This window comes from Bidens hawaiensis, unplaced genomic scaffold (genome assembly GCF_021521415.1).
Source record: "Bidens hawaiensis isolate Kalapana, Puna unplaced genomic scaffold, B.hawaiensis_p1.1 tig00075561_1, whole genome shotgun sequence".
Classification (NCBI taxonomy): Eukaryota; Viridiplantae; Streptophyta; class Magnoliopsida; order Asterales; family Asteraceae; genus Bidens; species Bidens hawaiensis.
The window spans coordinates 22,754-39,527 of NW_027503089.1; the positions used below are offsets into that span (position 1 = coordinate 22,754).

The window sequence follows — 16,774 nt, forward strand, 5'->3', positions numbered from 1 at the left end:
TATTTTTTACGGGTTATTATTATTTTTTTAATTTTTTTTTGCTATAAATAATTTTCATCATTTTTAATTTTACTTCATTTTATAGAATAACTTAACCCTTATATTTTGATGATTTTATAATGAAGTGCTTCAAAAGAAAAATACGAGAATCTAGACTATGTGCAAATTACACGTAAATTCATATAATGAGATAACTTTTTTTAACATTTGAAACCACCTCTAGTATCCAAGTGATCTTTCATATAAGCAGATTTCAATCGTCAATACTGATTTTAACACTCTAAATACGACTAATCCAAAAACACCAAATAAATGAAAACATGTCACTATAAAGTAACCCTTTTAATCAAGTTTTAAAAAATAAAATTATAAGATCTTAAACCTTAATTATCATCACATATCATTGGATCAAAAAGTATTTTCTAGGCTCATGATTTCTTTTCATCTTATCCTCACAAAGTACTTGTCAAGCCGTCAAATCATATGTATTCTTTTACCACACACTTTATTTATGTTTAAGGTTTAATCAAATTAGACACTTCACCATCATTTTATTGTTAACTATGTTTTGACAATTTTTCAATATTTATTGGTATCTTTGTCTAGGTAAAACATATGGCTGTGAAATTTATACAGTATGCAACTTGTGGTGGCAGAAGAGTTGGCTATTAGGTTTTTATTGGCAGCAAGACAAGGATTACACTCAAGCCATGTTTTTCTACCGAGATTGTATTATATTATTAAAAACTGCGGTTAATTTATTCTCAAACAAACGTGCAACTGTCTTTTTGTAATTTTTCGTCGGGGTGACTAGGTATTTTGCCGGTCCCCTTTTTATACCGTACTGCCATTCAAAAAAGTCATTCTCAAACAAATTACCGAAACTCTTAAATTTAAAACAAGATGTTGTTAGAATGTTAGGCCGTCAACAACCTGTTTAACTCGGACGTGAAATTACATTAAAACTAACTTAACTCCTAACTCATGATGGAAAAATGTGTTAAGGGCATCTTCTTTAGCATCTAAATTTAAAGGAAAATAATAAACATATTATCTAAATTCCTAAAATAAGAAACAGTTTTATACAAGTCACAATGATTCCCCAAATATAGACATTCACTATTTAATCTATGTATTTATTCCACGTATTTTTTTTCTAAACATGAACAGGTTCGAGGGAAGATGTGTTTTATAGCTAAACTATAGAAATTGACTATAAAGAGCCTGATTGTGATCGTGTGAATGCTCTTACCGGCCATTCATGTTTTAAGGGGGGGTTTGGCCTAGCTTTTTTAGCTTTTTTTTTTTTTTATAAAATAAGCTTAACTTAGTGTTTGGTTTAGCTTTTTAAGCTTATGCTTATTAGCTTATATAAGCTCATTTGAATAAGCTTATTTGAAGATGGCTTTTTAGCTTATTTGATGAAGCTTATTTGTTTAAGGGTGTAAATTACTCATTTGTCTTCAAATGATGGTGGATTAGTAATTATTACTCTAACAAATTAAAGATTGTTAGATTTAACAACTTATTAAGACACATAATTAACTTGTAGAATATAAGTTAATTTAAACATTTAAAATAAGCTTATCAAATAATAGAAAAAAAGCCATAAGCTAATTTTATATATAAGCATAAGCTTAAAAATAAAAGCTAGGCCAAACACCCCCTAAATGCATAGTTCTTGCCTCTTTGGTTTATCTTCAAGAGTTGAAGGTGTGTTACTAAAGTAAGACGTTTTTCTTTTCTTGTTTCCGAAAAACTTAATATATTAAAATGTGTAGATTCTGCAGCAAATGTTGAAGACCCGAGAGAGACAAAAATTACACTGGAAAGTAAATAACTACTGCATAAAATACATTACATGACAAAACTTTAAAATTAAAATACATTAAATATTAGTATCGTGAATCACACTACCCCTTAAACTACTTGGTTAAAAATTAATATAATAGAAAGTATTTAGAATCTAGATGCCTACAACAAATGGCAACGCTAGAATGCATTTTCAAGGGTATTGTGAAAGTATTTGGTAAATGGTATAGGTCATTTGTGAAAGTAGAAGAACCCATATATCCATTCTTATGAGCTATTATGAAACAACATATAACACAACTAGCGTTAAAACACGTGTATTGCACGTGATAAGTCAATGCATAAAGTACAAATGATAGTATAAACGTATAGTCAAAGATGCGTTAGACTTCCTAACGCATTGTCAGAGATGAGTTAGAGGGGGGCATTTTTGGAATTCTAAAACTTGGGGGACATTTTTGGAACCTCTCCCCAAAATAGGTCTATTTTGAAAATTTTCCATTATATAAAATATATCATAAATTAACCAAAATGAACTTTAAACCTTTTTATAACCTCTATAACTGATTCATTTTTAATTTTCTTATTTTTATATCAGTAATTTTCATTAAATATTATGATTCTTTTTATGATCTTCTTTATCCAGCTCCTCACTCCCCAAGCAAGGATTAAGCAACATCGTGAGAACACTAAGCCACATACGCTCGACTAGATAATCATCTTGCGAGTTGCGACTCATAACACCGTCAACTTGAAACCTACACAACCACTTCCTTCACCCTCATTCTTTAACTTGAACAGCCAAATAAGAATTACAATGAAATTAATAGAAGAAAACCAAGGCATCACAATAAATACTCTAATATGCATACAATGAAAACAAAAGAAGTCCTCAACTTAGATGTGTGTAACGACGTGAATGTTGAACCGGAAAGTATAAAAGGCGTGTTGAGGACATATCCTTTTTATTGGAAGATATGCAGTCTAAATGACTGTAAGAATATAACAAACTTTGCAACTGTAAGCTAACACCATATCTAGTATGAAAACACAAGTCAATCTCAAGTTATTTCATAAGTTGATGAAACAATGATTTTTATTTCTAAAATATAATGAGAATTAATATGATCACATCACAATGTAAGTGGTGTAGTTAGAGGTATATGTAACTCTCAGGGAATAGAAATGATCCAGTGAAACTATTTCGCTATTTAGTAAGAAATTTTGAAATATTTTATAGAACTAAGTATTAAAAGTGTGTTACACTGATTAAAATCTATATAAAAACTTTATTATAGTAATTCATAACAATAATAATGATTAGGGGGGATATTACATTATTCTCGTTGCAATAGTATCATCGTATATGCTTGTCACTCTATTTTATACGATTTTAAATTGTTACACCTAGTAAAGTCGCAATGTTGATGTTTTTTTTTTCAAATCAGTTTACAAGCTAGTTTAAGATCACTCTTTAGAGAGAGAGAGAGAGAGGGGGGGGGGGGGGGGGGGGAGGAGGGTTGAAATACTAACATATTTTTTTTTCTTTGTTACCATAAGAACTCGTTTTTAAAACGAGTCCTATCATTCCTCAGCCTAACTGGTACACTTTAACATCATGTATGTAGAACTTGGTAACATCACCGTGAAAAAGACTTAAACCAATAAATAATGATGAAGCAACAAGAAATTATTAGTTTCATAGACTTTTGTGTACCTTAAATTGGAGTTAGTCCTTCAAAATTATGAAAATACATAAGACCAAATCTTAAAGTGATGTTAATCATAACCAACAAAAGTCAACAAAACATACTTATGCAAATGAGTGGATAACTGAAATTGGCATCAACAATATTTATATTTATCCCGCGAACGACCTGATTCCATCGTGCGTCACATATTCAACTATCAGCGACAATTTTTTTTTGGAACGATCAACTAAGTAACGTCGGGTATTTCGTACGCGGCTCCCATTGGCTAAAGGTAGTCCAACCCGGCCATGAGTCCGGACGGACGGAACCCCTAGCGGTCCACCTACTGAGGGATTCCCCGGATAAAACCCGATCCCCACGCCCGCCAAACGGCACGACAGCTAGGAGCCGGTAAAACCGGGTGAGATTAGAACTCGAACCCTGACAAGCCATAATATATAAAATAATATAATTTTGAAGTTACACTATAAAATTCAAAACAGTTATTGTCTAAACACTAACAGGTATTTATTTGTATGTGTGTGTTATCTTTTATGGAGTATATAGTGATACTCTTTATGTTTAAATATTATACTTTTATTTTTGGCCTATTTTAAGCGTAATTGAAAAGAGTTTTTAAAAATATAAAGAAGTAATTGATTGATATAAATAGTTTATTGATACCTTTCACCGATTGTAGTGTTAATAGTGTTAACAACCAAGGAATCCCCCACCCCCACCCCCCACCCCCACCCCCACCCCCAACACACACACCCACACGCACCCACACCCCATGTCGGAACAACAATCTACGTCCTTATTGTGGCGCCCCTCTTTGCCCCTTCTAGCGTTATTGTGCTCGCGCACCCTTGTGCTTGATGTTTACGTCCCATTCATGCCCCCACGACGCCACCCACACCGACCGAAGCCATTTGGTACTTTGGCACCCTCCTCCTTTTTCCATTATCCTTGTTAGCCTGGGCATAACCCGTTGAAATTTTAAAGGTTTTAAAAAAGGTTTCTATTTCGATTTTGAAGGTGGCTATTTAAAAAACGAAAACATTTTAATACTTCTTATTTTTAATGTCCCTATCAAACGTGAAATTAATCTACGTGCTTCTAGGGATGGCAATGGGTCGGGTTTGGGACGGGTTTAGGTATTCTCAAACCCATACCCGGTTATTAAAGTCCATCCCAAACCCGTCCCAAACCCATCGGGTTTTAATCGGGTAATTACCCGTCGGGTTTCGGGTTTTTCCATCGGGTTTCCTATCGGGTTTTGATAAAATATCCTTCGGGTATACCCGGCTCAAAATCCGTCGGGTTTTGACAAGGTATAACTAATCGATTAAAAAGATAGTTACCATAAAGATAAAATATCTCAAATAATTAACATAAACAAGTTTCGACAAATAATATATTTGGAATATAGTATATATATAATATAATAAGCTATATCAGGTACATCGGGTAAATGAGTTTATGTTATCGGGTAATCGGGTATATTAGAAATCCCAAACCCTAATGGGTCGGGTATTCCCGTCCCATTTATGTCAGGTTTCGGGTTTTCCTATCGGGTTCGGGTTTCATTGCCATCCCTACGTGCTTCTAACTTTAACCAACCCTCTATCTTAAACATTGAGTGAAATATATAAACTCAAGTATGTTAATTTAAAGTAGAGCGATAATATTAGTCATACCAAATGATCATTGAGCTCTAGTTAATGATTTTTTAAGCTATTATTATTCTCACCAAATTACATGTCAACTTAAATATGACATAATTTAAAGCTTGCTTGAATCATGATAGATATTTTTTACAACGATAAATATAGAGTAGTATTAAGGTTCACCTAGCCAACTCAACAGTCCGAAATTCTTCAACATGTCAATCCGACACGACAAAGTTGACATTCATATCATAGATTGTATTAATAATTTTGTAAACTAATAAGGCTAAGGGGTGTGGGGGGCTCTAATGGGGGCTCCAGTGGGGGCTCCAGCAAATAATATTATGACGTGTGGCAGAGAGAGAAACTGGATAAGGGGTGTGTTGGAGCCCCCGTTGGAGCCCCTGGCCCTGGTGTGGAGGGGCTCCAGCAGGGGCTCTAGCGAATTTTTTTTTTATTTTTTTATAAATATATTCAAACAACGTATTATTAAAAAAACCTATAAATTATTAAAAAAACACACATTTTTTTTAAAATTCAAATTACAAAAAAAACATACTAAAAATTAAACAAACAATAATACTTAATAATAACACTAATCTAATTGACGGATAGCAGCCGTGCATTTTTGAAGAGGGGTAAAACCGGGGAGACCCCTAGCATCCTCCCTTTGTTGAAAAAAGGGATACCGTGCCTCTAAATCACTTGCTATACGCATGAACAATTGTCTGCTCATTCGGAAACGAGTACGAAAATCCGACTCCTCATATACCGGTTGAGGGCTAAAATAATGCCTAATCAAAGTATCGTTAGCACCCGATCGATCACGATCACGAGGTGGTGCTCTAACCCTCGGGAGTCGAGGTTGATGGGCTTGATTTTGCAAGAGATCGACCACGGTTGCGGTCAAAACTCCCCCTACATGAAGAAGCAAATCATCCTCTTCGGAGGAGTCGGAATCAGACGAGTACGACGACATTATTTTAAAAAAAAAGTTGGGAAGATGGGTTGATTTTGGGTTTTATTTTGAAGTTGTGGTGATTGATATGGGTGAAATGGGGTATTTTATAGATGAAATGGGGTATTATTTAGGTAAAAAATATTTTTTTTTTTTAATTTAACCGGGTCCCAACGGCTATTTCTCCATTCCCAACGTCCATTTTCTCTCTCTTCTCCCGCGACCAGGCTCACGCCTGCCTGGATTTCCGCGCTCGCGCCCCGGTGGTGTGGGGTTAGCGCCCCGAGGCGCGAGCGGAGGGGCTCTAGCGCCCCGGTTAGCGCCCCACACCCCTCAGCATAACTAAATATGTTATTAACAGTCTTGGCATACACGTACAATTTTATATTGTTAATAATAAGATTTTTATAAAATACTACTTGTTTCTTATACCTTCTGACTTCTGTGCCTCTTTAGACTTTATACGGTCAGTACAACCAATATTTGTATTTGTATATTTATATTACCCCTGCTTGTTAAACAAGAAGATACCTGCGTTGATATCTGAGTCCGGTAGCGTGCTCATCACGTGCAGACATCAGCAACTTTCATCACCCATCACATCCATCCCACTATTCATCTTTCACTACTAAAACTAAAACCCTCCACTTCTTTCTTCTTCCTTCATCAATGGCCTCCATTTTCATTTTCCAAAAATACCCTTCTCCCCAAACCCTCCATTTTCACACACACTGCTTCACCTTCATTCTACACCTACTCTGTTTCATCACATACCCATTTCAAAAGATTCAAGAATGCAAGAAAAACACACCAAAAATCCAATCTTTACACCAAAAGTGGAAGAAAAAGATTCAAGAATGCAAGAAAAACACAAACTTTTTCACCTCTTTTCTACACCTACTAATTTCCACATCTTTTAACATATACCCATTTAAAAAAATCCAATCTTTACACCAAAAATGCAAGAAAAACACAAACTTTTTCACCTTCATACTACACCCATCACTAAAAATCCAATCTTTACACCAAAAATGCAAGAAAAACACACTTTGTTACACCTTACTAAAACACCTACTAATTTGCAGCCTACCCTTAGTTGTTTCAAGCCAATCTTGGGATGGTATAATAGTAACCCAATCAGACTTTAAAGCCCTTCAATCTTTTAAACTAGGGTTAACTGACCCAAATGGTTTCTTGAAAAGCTGGAATGATAGTGGTTATGGAGCTTGTTCTGGTGGTTGGGAAGGCATCAAGTGTGCTCAAGGTCAGGTTATTGTGATACAGCTTCCATGGAGAGGCTTAGGTGGTCAAATCACTTCAAAAATTGGTCAGTTTCAAGCTCTAAGAAAGCTTAGTCTCCATGATAATGGAATTGGTGGTTCAATTCCAAAGGAGTTAGGGTTCTTGCCAAATCTTAGAGGGCTGCAGTTGTATAATAATAAGTTTACAGGTTTGATTCCTGCCACATTGGGTTCATGTAAACTGCTTCAAGATCTTGACTTTAGTAACAATTCATTGGTGGGTGGAATCCCTGAATCCCTTGGGAATTGTACTTTGCTTTCTAATATCAATTTGAGTTTGAATTCATTGTCAAACTCCATTCCTGTGTCTCTCACTCAGTCCAGTTCACTCATGTTTTTATCTCTCCAGTACAATATTTTTTCAGGGGTGATTCCTGATTCTTGGGGTGGTGGGGTAAATGGTACTAAACCCTTGGTCAAAGGTTTGACTTTTGACCATAATTTCTTCACTGGAAGAATTCCAGTCTCTTTGACCAAGTTGACTGATCTTGAACTGATTTCTTTCAGTCATAACCAGTTTAATGATGAAATCCCAGTTGAAATAGGGAATCTTGTTAACCTTAAAGGCTTGGATCTTTCTTATAATTCCATTAATGGCAGCATACCTAACAGCTTTAAAGATTTGAAGTCACTCACTTCATTAAATTTAGCTCATAATAATCTCACTGGTCAAATCCCAGGTTTCTTGGGTGGTCAACTAAATCTTGCATCATTGAATGTATCCTACAACAATCTATCCGGTCAAGTCCCGGGTCAACTTAAAAATTCGACCCGAGTGTTTTCGCGGGTAATCTTGATCTTTGTGGGTACAGTCCGTCCACCACGTGCATCGGCATGTCTCCACCAGAGAGCCGCCACCGGAAAAGAAAGTTTAAAGAAATCTTGCTCATTGTAGGTGGAGCTTTAATAGCAGGTTTTCTATTATTATGTTGTATAGTTTTATGTTGCTTGTTAAAGAAAGAAGATAAAGTGAAAGAAAAGGATAGCGATCAAGTGGGGCCCACGAAGGAAACTCCGACGGAGGTGGCGGCGGAAGGGGCGGGAGAGGGTGGAGGGAAGCTAGTGCATTTTGAAGGTGGGGTGCAGTTTACAGCGGATGATTTGTTGTGTGCAACAGCGGAGATAATGGGGAAGAGTACTTATGGGACCGTTTATAGGGCTACATTAGTCGAAGGGATTCAAGTGGCTGTGAAGAGATTGAGAGAAAGAATTACAAAGAACCAAAAGGAGCTTAAAAATGAGGTTAATTCACTTGGGAGAATTAGGCATCTGAATTTGTTGGCAATGAGGTCTTATTATTTGGGTCCGAAAGGGGAGAAACTTCTTGTTTTTGATTATATGCCTAAAGGAAGCCTTGCTTCTTTCCTTCATGGTACTTTCTTCACACATACATATGCATACACACACACATTCAGGGTTATATGTTCAAATCCAGATTTTACTGGTTTTCTACCTTTAGCCCGCTTGAAGGCTAACTTGCACACACTTAAATTCGCGTGACACGAACATGACCTGTTTAATCATTTATCTAAACTTGTTATATGGGTTGACAGGTGATAACCAAGTTGTATTCATGTTAATCGAGTTGGTTAGCTGTAAAAAATCGGTTGAACGGGTTAGTGGGTCGACCTGTTTAACTAAACGGGTTAAGCAGGCAACCCGAACATGACCTGTTTAAGCAATTATCTAGTTGTGTCAAACGGTTGGCGGGTGATAAATACGTGGTATTTGAGTTGTAAAAGTTGGGTTGATAAGAGTCATAAACGAGGTAGTCGGTCGACTCGTTTAGCTGAATGGGTTTAACAGGCAACCCGAGCATGACCTGTTATTTAAATGGGTTAGATATGCCCACCTAAACCTAATTATTTCCGTGTCATGTCGGAAATTGCCACCCTAGCATGGTATTAATAGGGTCTGTGAGTTTACTTGTAATGGGTTCTTATGTTAAGCAAAACACATATATAGACGAATAAGATCCAATCCCCTCATTTAATATTCTTGTTTTTTGTTATTTATTTTTATTTTATAACATTCATGAATCTAATCTTTTATTGTGTTTTGGTGTAGCTCGAGGACCAAATACACCGATTAATTGGTCGACTAGGATGAGAATAATGAAAGGAATGACAAGAGGTTTAGTTAACCTCCACACACAACAAAACATAATCCATGGAAACTTAACATCAAACAATGTTCTTCTTGATGATCATCTCAACCCTAAGATCGGGGACTATGGTTTGTCACGGCTAATGACGACTGCTGCGAATTTGAATGTGGTTGCAACCGCAGGTGCACTCGGGTACCGGGCACCCGAGCTTTCCAAGCTCAAGAAAGCCAACACCAAGACTGATATGTACAGTCTTGGTGTTATTATGTTAGAACTCCTAACCGGAAAGTCGCCGGGAGAGGTGGCTGATGGTGTGGATTTGCCTCAATGGGTGGCTTCTATTGTTAAAGAAGAGTGGACTAATGAAGTGTTTGATTTGGACTTGATGAAGGATGCTACTGCAATTGGTGATGAGTTGTTGAATACTTTGAAACTTGCTTTGCATTGTGTTGATCCAACTCCATCAGCTCGGCCCGAGGCGCAACTAGTTCTTCAGCAGCTTGAGCAAATTAGACCGGAAACCGCCACAAGCTCTGGAGATGAAGGTGGCGGCCCTTCGACTAGGGAATGAAGTTAGGTGAGTAGTTTATGGACCATCAGTTCATTCTTGAGGTTTTTGGCTGTCGTTGTAAATACAGTTTCTAGAAGTAGAAAGTTTTGGGTTAGCATTGTTTGGTTTGGTTACGAGTTAAAACTGCACCTGTAACCAACATTTTAGTTTTCTTTTTAGTTTTATAACAGATTGGTTTTGTTATTTTTGTTGTTTCAAATAGGGTTCGATGAATTCAGTTAACTGTCGATTTTGTGTGTGGGTCAATTCAAGTCCAATTCAGTTGATAATTCAATCAGAATTTGGTTCGAATGAAACGGCAATGAGTCGCTTACAAGTCACAATTGCAAGTAATGTATTACTTAAAAAGAAATTAAAAATTTGACATAGTTTAAAAAGTGTAAAATATAAAGAGACCAGGCATTTTTAACACTTTAGAAATAATATTGGGTTGGGTGCTGCACAAAATTTAGGTAGTGGCAAATTAATATGCACTTACAAGATCATTAACAAAAACATAAAACATGCAGCCAGCTTTCAGCTACTATTTTGTGCATATCCACTTGTTTCCTTTGCAAATGTTTCCCATACACTTGCCATCTTTTCTGCATATCCTGCCTGTTACACAAACAAACCACAATATGCTTCATTTAAATTATACTTAATAATAAAGAAACACGATTAAATATATGTAGCAAGGATTAAACATAAAATTATAAGAATATCGCACCTGATTAACAACAAATCCTTTCAACATCCCAAGGAAATCTTCACGCTTCTCTTCATCAAGCCTCTCAAATTCCGTCTTGTTAGTATCCTGCATTTTAGCATATTATTATTACTATAGCTATCATTTAAACACCAATAATCAAGATCTCTAAACACTGTTTTACCTTTATACGTTTATATTCTTTGATTGCGTGGTTTTTGGCATCTTCTGTAACTCTCAAAGTTTCTTTCAACTCATCTATTTTCTGAATTCTAGATCTGTCTGCACCAAATACCTTAAATGCAGCTGTTTCAAGCTTTTCAATTCTTGAATTTAGAATTGAAATCTCTGTTACAACGGTTTGCAGTGTCAACAAAGCATTTGATCGATCTGAATATGCATTATTCACATCTAACATCACCCCTAGATAGTCATGAAGTTTGTCCTGTGCACACCAGAACAATTTGTTGCTCTTACTAATATGATATCATATAACTATAATAATAAGGTTTCTAGAACCTACCAGATGTTTAATGGTTTGTGAATTCAACTCCCGATACAATCTGCTTGCTTTAACAGAAGACGTGGCTATGTTTTTCATATCTTTGGCTCTTGTTTTCTGAGAGATGAACACAGCTTCTTCAGTTTCAAATTTGGTTAGTTTCACAAACACTAAACCTAATTGTCCCATGGTTTCACCTATGTCTTGTTGAGCTTTAACAAGAGACTCAGCCTGCATTTGAACAAGATGATGAAATTAAGTCGTGCAACGGTTAAAAGAAAACATACTAAACTTTTAATATGGCCCCTATATAGCTCACACTTGTTTTAGCAATAGTCAAATAGTGATTTATTCATCAAAAAAAGCAAGAAAGAAGAAATTAGGTTAATAAAACAAATAGGATTTATGTTAAGACAAAGACAATAATACAAAACATATTACAGTGCATACGTGCTCAAGGAAAAACATATAATGCAGATATAACAACTGTAGTTCAAAGATGTTTGTACATGTGGTAAATAAGTGACCCACATTCAGGAGATGGCAGAAGTTCATATCCATTATCCACAGCCATTAAACAATCGCCATAGCCTTAAAACATGATTGTTAAATCTTTAAGTATGGCTTGTTGATCCCGTTCACCTCTCAAAATAGCAAATACTTTTAGTAGTTTATCTTCTTAATGAGACTACTCGTATGCTGACTAATTAGAAGCAAAAAAATTGAACCACCAATCAACTGATGTGTTCTTGCATGCTGTTTGCATGTTTTAATACACAAGATTAGGTGTCAAACGCAAGTACAATCAAGAAATAAAGAATTTTGCAAAGTCACCGTAGACCTAGCGTAGTGTATACGCTGAACAGCCTCCGGATTTGTGGCAATGTACCACAGAGGATCAGGGGCATAAGCAACCCAAGGTCGGTGCAGATCACGCTGACCCAGCATGGTCTTTATGGGAATTTTTTTAACAGTGTTCATTATTCACCAATGGAGACTAGAGACAGAAGAGTGACAGAATTTTTTAGTGACACAAGTGATTCAAACATCAATTAGACACAACCATCATCATCATCATTATACACAACCATAAGTGGCTAGTTCATTCGTGGTTACATCAATGTCAAGGGTTTGATTTCATTTAGTATTCAATCTGCTTTGTAAGTATACTAGGCATATTTTCATTCTAAGTTGCTAAATAGCTGACACCTTTTGTAATTGCATGTGTTATCACACGTTGTATCATTGTTTCTGCTAGTGGTTGATCATCATTAAAGAACACAGTGGCATAGTTGCCACCGTTGAATAATAGATTGATAATTGGTAAAAACTCTTATCATACAATATACACTATTCAATCTAAAATCGTTAGAAGATTTATTGTTTGGTTGAAGAGTCTACTGTTTATTCAATTTATGAATGTGATTATCTAAGCTTTGTCTATGTAGTGACAAGGATATCATATGAATCCGATTGTTAGTATTAAATGTATTGAACCCGAAACTTGGTGTGACCACTTTTACGTATTTTTAATCTAAATAAGTTAACGTGTTCCTTGTTATGCAATTTATCAATTTCAGCAATCCAATCAACAAATCAATTTTATATTTCGTCTGTCAATCAATTGAAACTTAGCACAGACCAGTAACACTCTTTTTGACACCCCTATTTTCTCTAGCTAACTAAGGTATTTAGAAGCATACTTCTCTCTAGCTTTGATCAGTACCTCAACGTCAAGCATCTACCACTCTCAATGTTCTATAATTAAGCATTGTTATTATGTATTAACATAACAATTTTGCTAATAAAGGCATAGTTTTCGATCATGAAAAAAAAAACATTCACAGTTGAAGATAAACACACCCTCAATAAAAATCAAACTGCATCCATGGTAGCCATCACCTCAATAACAAACTAAACTAGCATAATAGCTTGCAATCAATCATACCCGCTAAAGTCCCACCAATTGCAATTTCGATTAGTAAAAATCCCACCAATATCTTGCAATGCATAACCATAATTTTTTATTCCTATCTAATCCGTTAAAACACATATATTTCCTAATTCTCGGTCACCAAATTGCACCCCGCTCCCTAAAGTCCCAAAGTCCTACGCATCAATGGCACGGAATAAAAATTAAAACTCTAGATTCTAAGCAAACAATCGATTAAATTAACCGTAAACCAATAAAAATGCAAACACGATACATGAACAACTAACCTGCAGAGACACATTACTCAACTGCACCTCAAAATCCTGCAACTTCATCTTCCTCTCCAAGAAATCCTTATCCTCTTCCACCAAAGGTGGCTTCGTCCCACCCCAACCATACGTAACCGACTGCCTCAACTCCTTAAACCTCCTAACCAAATCACCCCCTCCTGTCCCCCGATTCACCACTGCATCCACATTCTCCGTCTTCATCAACGGCAGATCCCCCTGCACCTGCAAAAACACCCTCAAATCCTCACTCCGCCTAATAACCGGATGCGCAGCCAGCTTCCTAAAATACTTCTCCAACGCCACCCGTCTCTGCTCAACAAACTCATGCTTCTGCATCACCTGGCTCTCCACCACACCTTTATCCGGCCTCGTCGGGATAAAAAACCCTCGGTACGACTCCGATAACCTATCCGACAACATCACAACTTCCTTAAACCGTCTCCGAACACTAAAATCCGTCCCGTTAAACTCCGGAAGGTTCGTAAATGTAGTTATCAAATACGTCAAGTAATTCTTCCCTCCCGAACCAACCAAGTAGGCTAAATCGGTTAAATCGTGTTTCTTCCGTGGATCGTTAACTGAGATTTTTAGAAACGTGTGACTGGCTGACGGTGCTGACGTGGAAACAACATCATCATGACCATGGTGTTGGTTGATTTGAGTGTTGTCGAATGATCTGAACACTGCTTCTGCGTACGATGGCGGGTCAATGAAGGAGTTAGGGTTTTGGAAGGATGGTGAATGTGTAAGAGGATCATCCGAGGTCGGAATCTCAGCGAATTGATCATCGTATGACATCATTGGTGAAGTGGATTGAGGAATTGAAGAAGAAATGATTGATTGAAATGTTAGGGTTTGAAATTGGGGATAATATTAATATTAATGTAGAGAGACAAATAGTGGCGGAGTGAGAGAAGATATCGTCGCCGGCACTGTACTAGTTGTTGTTTCGGAGTTTACACGGCCAGTGTTAGCGTTGACATTCAATCCACTTTTCGATCTTAATCTTATCTTTCTTATTTTTGTTTTTTTTTAACGCAAATTCCTTCATTTTTCGAGATAATTTGGAACTTCGGTGTTTAATAGACTTTGTTTTCAGTTACCGAGCCACTAAACCCAAAACAACTTTTGTGTCTTTTTCTTTTGGTTAATGTTTAGTCAAGTATTTTGTGAAAACGTTTAACCGGTGAATCTTACAAAAATGAAAGAGTTAACTTGTGAACATGTTAAATTGATATAAGAATTGACCCGTGTAGCCCAACGTGATTGTGAATTGTGGGTTTTGCATATAGAACTCAAAACGAATTTATATTAAACTCAAGCCCAAGTAATTTATATCAGGGTTGCGTCTTTTTGAAAATGCACATCATTAAATGCATCTACTGCTGGTCGTTAAAAAAATCTACTACTTGTATATGCTTTTATCCCCCCCCCCCTAATCTTCTCGTTTGAACCCCATAATTATCACTTTCGTATGCGAATGAAACGTTAAAAAAGACAAGAGAGGAGGCCGATAATTTGATTTGTACATTTATGGTTTAAAGCTATTTAATATGACTTAACGTCATATAATTAAACGAGATTTGTTTATGTAGCTTAAATGCCAGGTTGGTATCTTAGAACCTCTTGATACACAATCTAATGAAAACAAATCTCGGCGCTTGAATTAACTTGATAGCATCAAAACAATGTCTATTTGCGCACCACGATTGATCTAGGCAAGTGAAACAAATCTCATTTTAACTACATTGACATCTAATGTGTCTCACGTTATATTAGACGGATAATGATTTGTGTTCCGTGTTCACGCGATATTTATAATAAATGTATAATTTATATCTTACCATGTACAATTGAGTTGAAATATGTGAGGTAAGAGATCAATAAGCAACGGGGGGTGATTTGGATGTAACATATAATGTCTTATTAGGAAATATTGCATGTTGCTAGACATTTACTACTACTTGTGTTGAGATATATTGAATCTTGTGTAATTTGAATGTTGATTGGTTACATGTGATTAAAACAAAATATGCTATAGAATTACTAATAACATAATATCCCTTCAAAAAAAATGGATGCTGGATTCATTGTCATCCTCAATAAGGATTCCGCATCATTGACTTTGGTAATAACTGTTCGTGTGTTCAAACTTCGAAGTATAATTCATAACGGTTCTGTTGATTGCTGTTCAAATTTGTGTTTTCATGTCCAAAATCAAGTTTTGTGTTTGTTTTTAGTAAATGCCATAAATGGGCCTGTATGTTGGGCGTGAGTCAACATTTGGGCCATTTCTGAATCTGTTTCGTCCCTGTGCTTTTGATTCCTCTTAATTGGAGCCCAACAAGCTTGATGTTGTGAACTTGTGATTATAAAATTTTCTAAACATATTTGGTTACTATTCTATATAATTATTCCAATTTAAAACTAGTTTTGAAGAAACTGATTAATATATCATCCAGAATTACAGACCTAGTGATTTATTAAGGTCATCTACAAGTAATAATTTCAAATAAAATGAATTTTTATCTGCCAAAAATTATAAAACTATTAAATGAAATTTACATATTTTTAATTAAGTTACCTAAAAATATTAATTGATTATCTATCATTTTATAATATATAGAACACATATATAGCCATTTTAGCTGAAGCTTTAGACATCTTACTATAATACTTCATGCTACATGTTTTTCACCCGCAAACACATACAAACTCCCTATTAATTCTATATCTAGTTCTGAAAGCATGACACATATATCTACAGGATTTGAATTCACAACTATTTGGTTGAAAGTACCCCACTTTTTCACGAGGATGCCCTCATGAGGACATTTCATGCTACATGACTACATACCCAATACTAAGAGTCTTGAACATATTTTAACCCACAAATTAGTTTATCAGCCTTTCAAAGTAAGTTTAATATATTTACTATTTCCCACAATACACACACACAAACATGATTGTCTTTAGACATTAACCTATATATATCAAGACTTTTTTTCTAAATATTTTCTTATGATGTGAAATAAAATTACCTTGTGATGTGAAAATCAATAATAAGTAGGGTAAAGATTGGGTTTCATATGAATGAATAATATGTGAATTCTCTTGATACCATTCTAGTCACACTATTATAATTATGCAAGATGTTAAACTTTATGCATCGAAAGACGAAACAAGTACACGCAAATAGTTTGAAAACTATTCCTACACATTTCCGTGGGTTTAGGTGCGTTATTATTCAA

General features: G+C 35.7%; 1 protein-coding gene and 1 pseudogene across 2 annotated transcripts; one reads left to right on the forward strand and one right to left on the reverse strand.

Annotated features, from left to right (window-relative positions):
* The first annotated feature begins 6,673 nt into the window (after window positions 1–6,673).
* Window positions 6,674–10,155, forward strand: LOC143606564 (putative leucine-rich repeat receptor-like protein kinase IMK3; annotated as a pseudogene). Its single transcript, XR_013148770.1, has 2 exons — window positions 6,674–8,804; window positions 9,500–10,155. The product of XR_013148770.1 is annotated as a putative leucine-rich repeat receptor-like protein kinase IMK3 (transcript).
* A 342-nt stretch (window positions 10,156–10,497) lies between these two features.
* On the reverse strand, window positions 10,498–14,572 carry LOC143606562 (sorting nexin 2B-like). The gene is made up of 5 exons (XM_077082296.1): window positions 13,521–14,572; window positions 11,322–11,531; window positions 10,983–11,243; window positions 10,820–10,906; window positions 10,498–10,707 (listed from the first exon to the last, which is right to left on the reverse strand). The coding sequence occupies exons 1-5, from the start codon at window positions 14,322–14,324 to the stop codon at window positions 10,627–10,629; spliced, it is 1,443 nt and encodes a 480-aa protein (XP_076938411.1). The 5' UTR covers window positions 14,325–14,572; the 3' UTR covers window positions 10,498–10,626.
* Between the last annotated feature and the right edge of the window lie 2,202 nt (window positions 14,573–16,774).

Coding starts and splice junctions, on each gene's coding strand:
- LOC143606562 (XM_077082296.1), bottom strand. CDS start 14,324: ATGATGTCATACGATGATCAATTCGCTGAGATTCCGACCTCGGATGAT. Junction 11,244..11,321: donor CACAAACCATTAAACATCTG/GTAGGTTCTAGA, acceptor TGGTGTGCACAG/GACAAACTTCATGACTATCT. Junction 10,907..10,982: donor AAGAATATAAACGTATAAAG/GTAAAACAGTGT, acceptor GCTAAAATGCAG/GATACTAACAAGACGGAATT.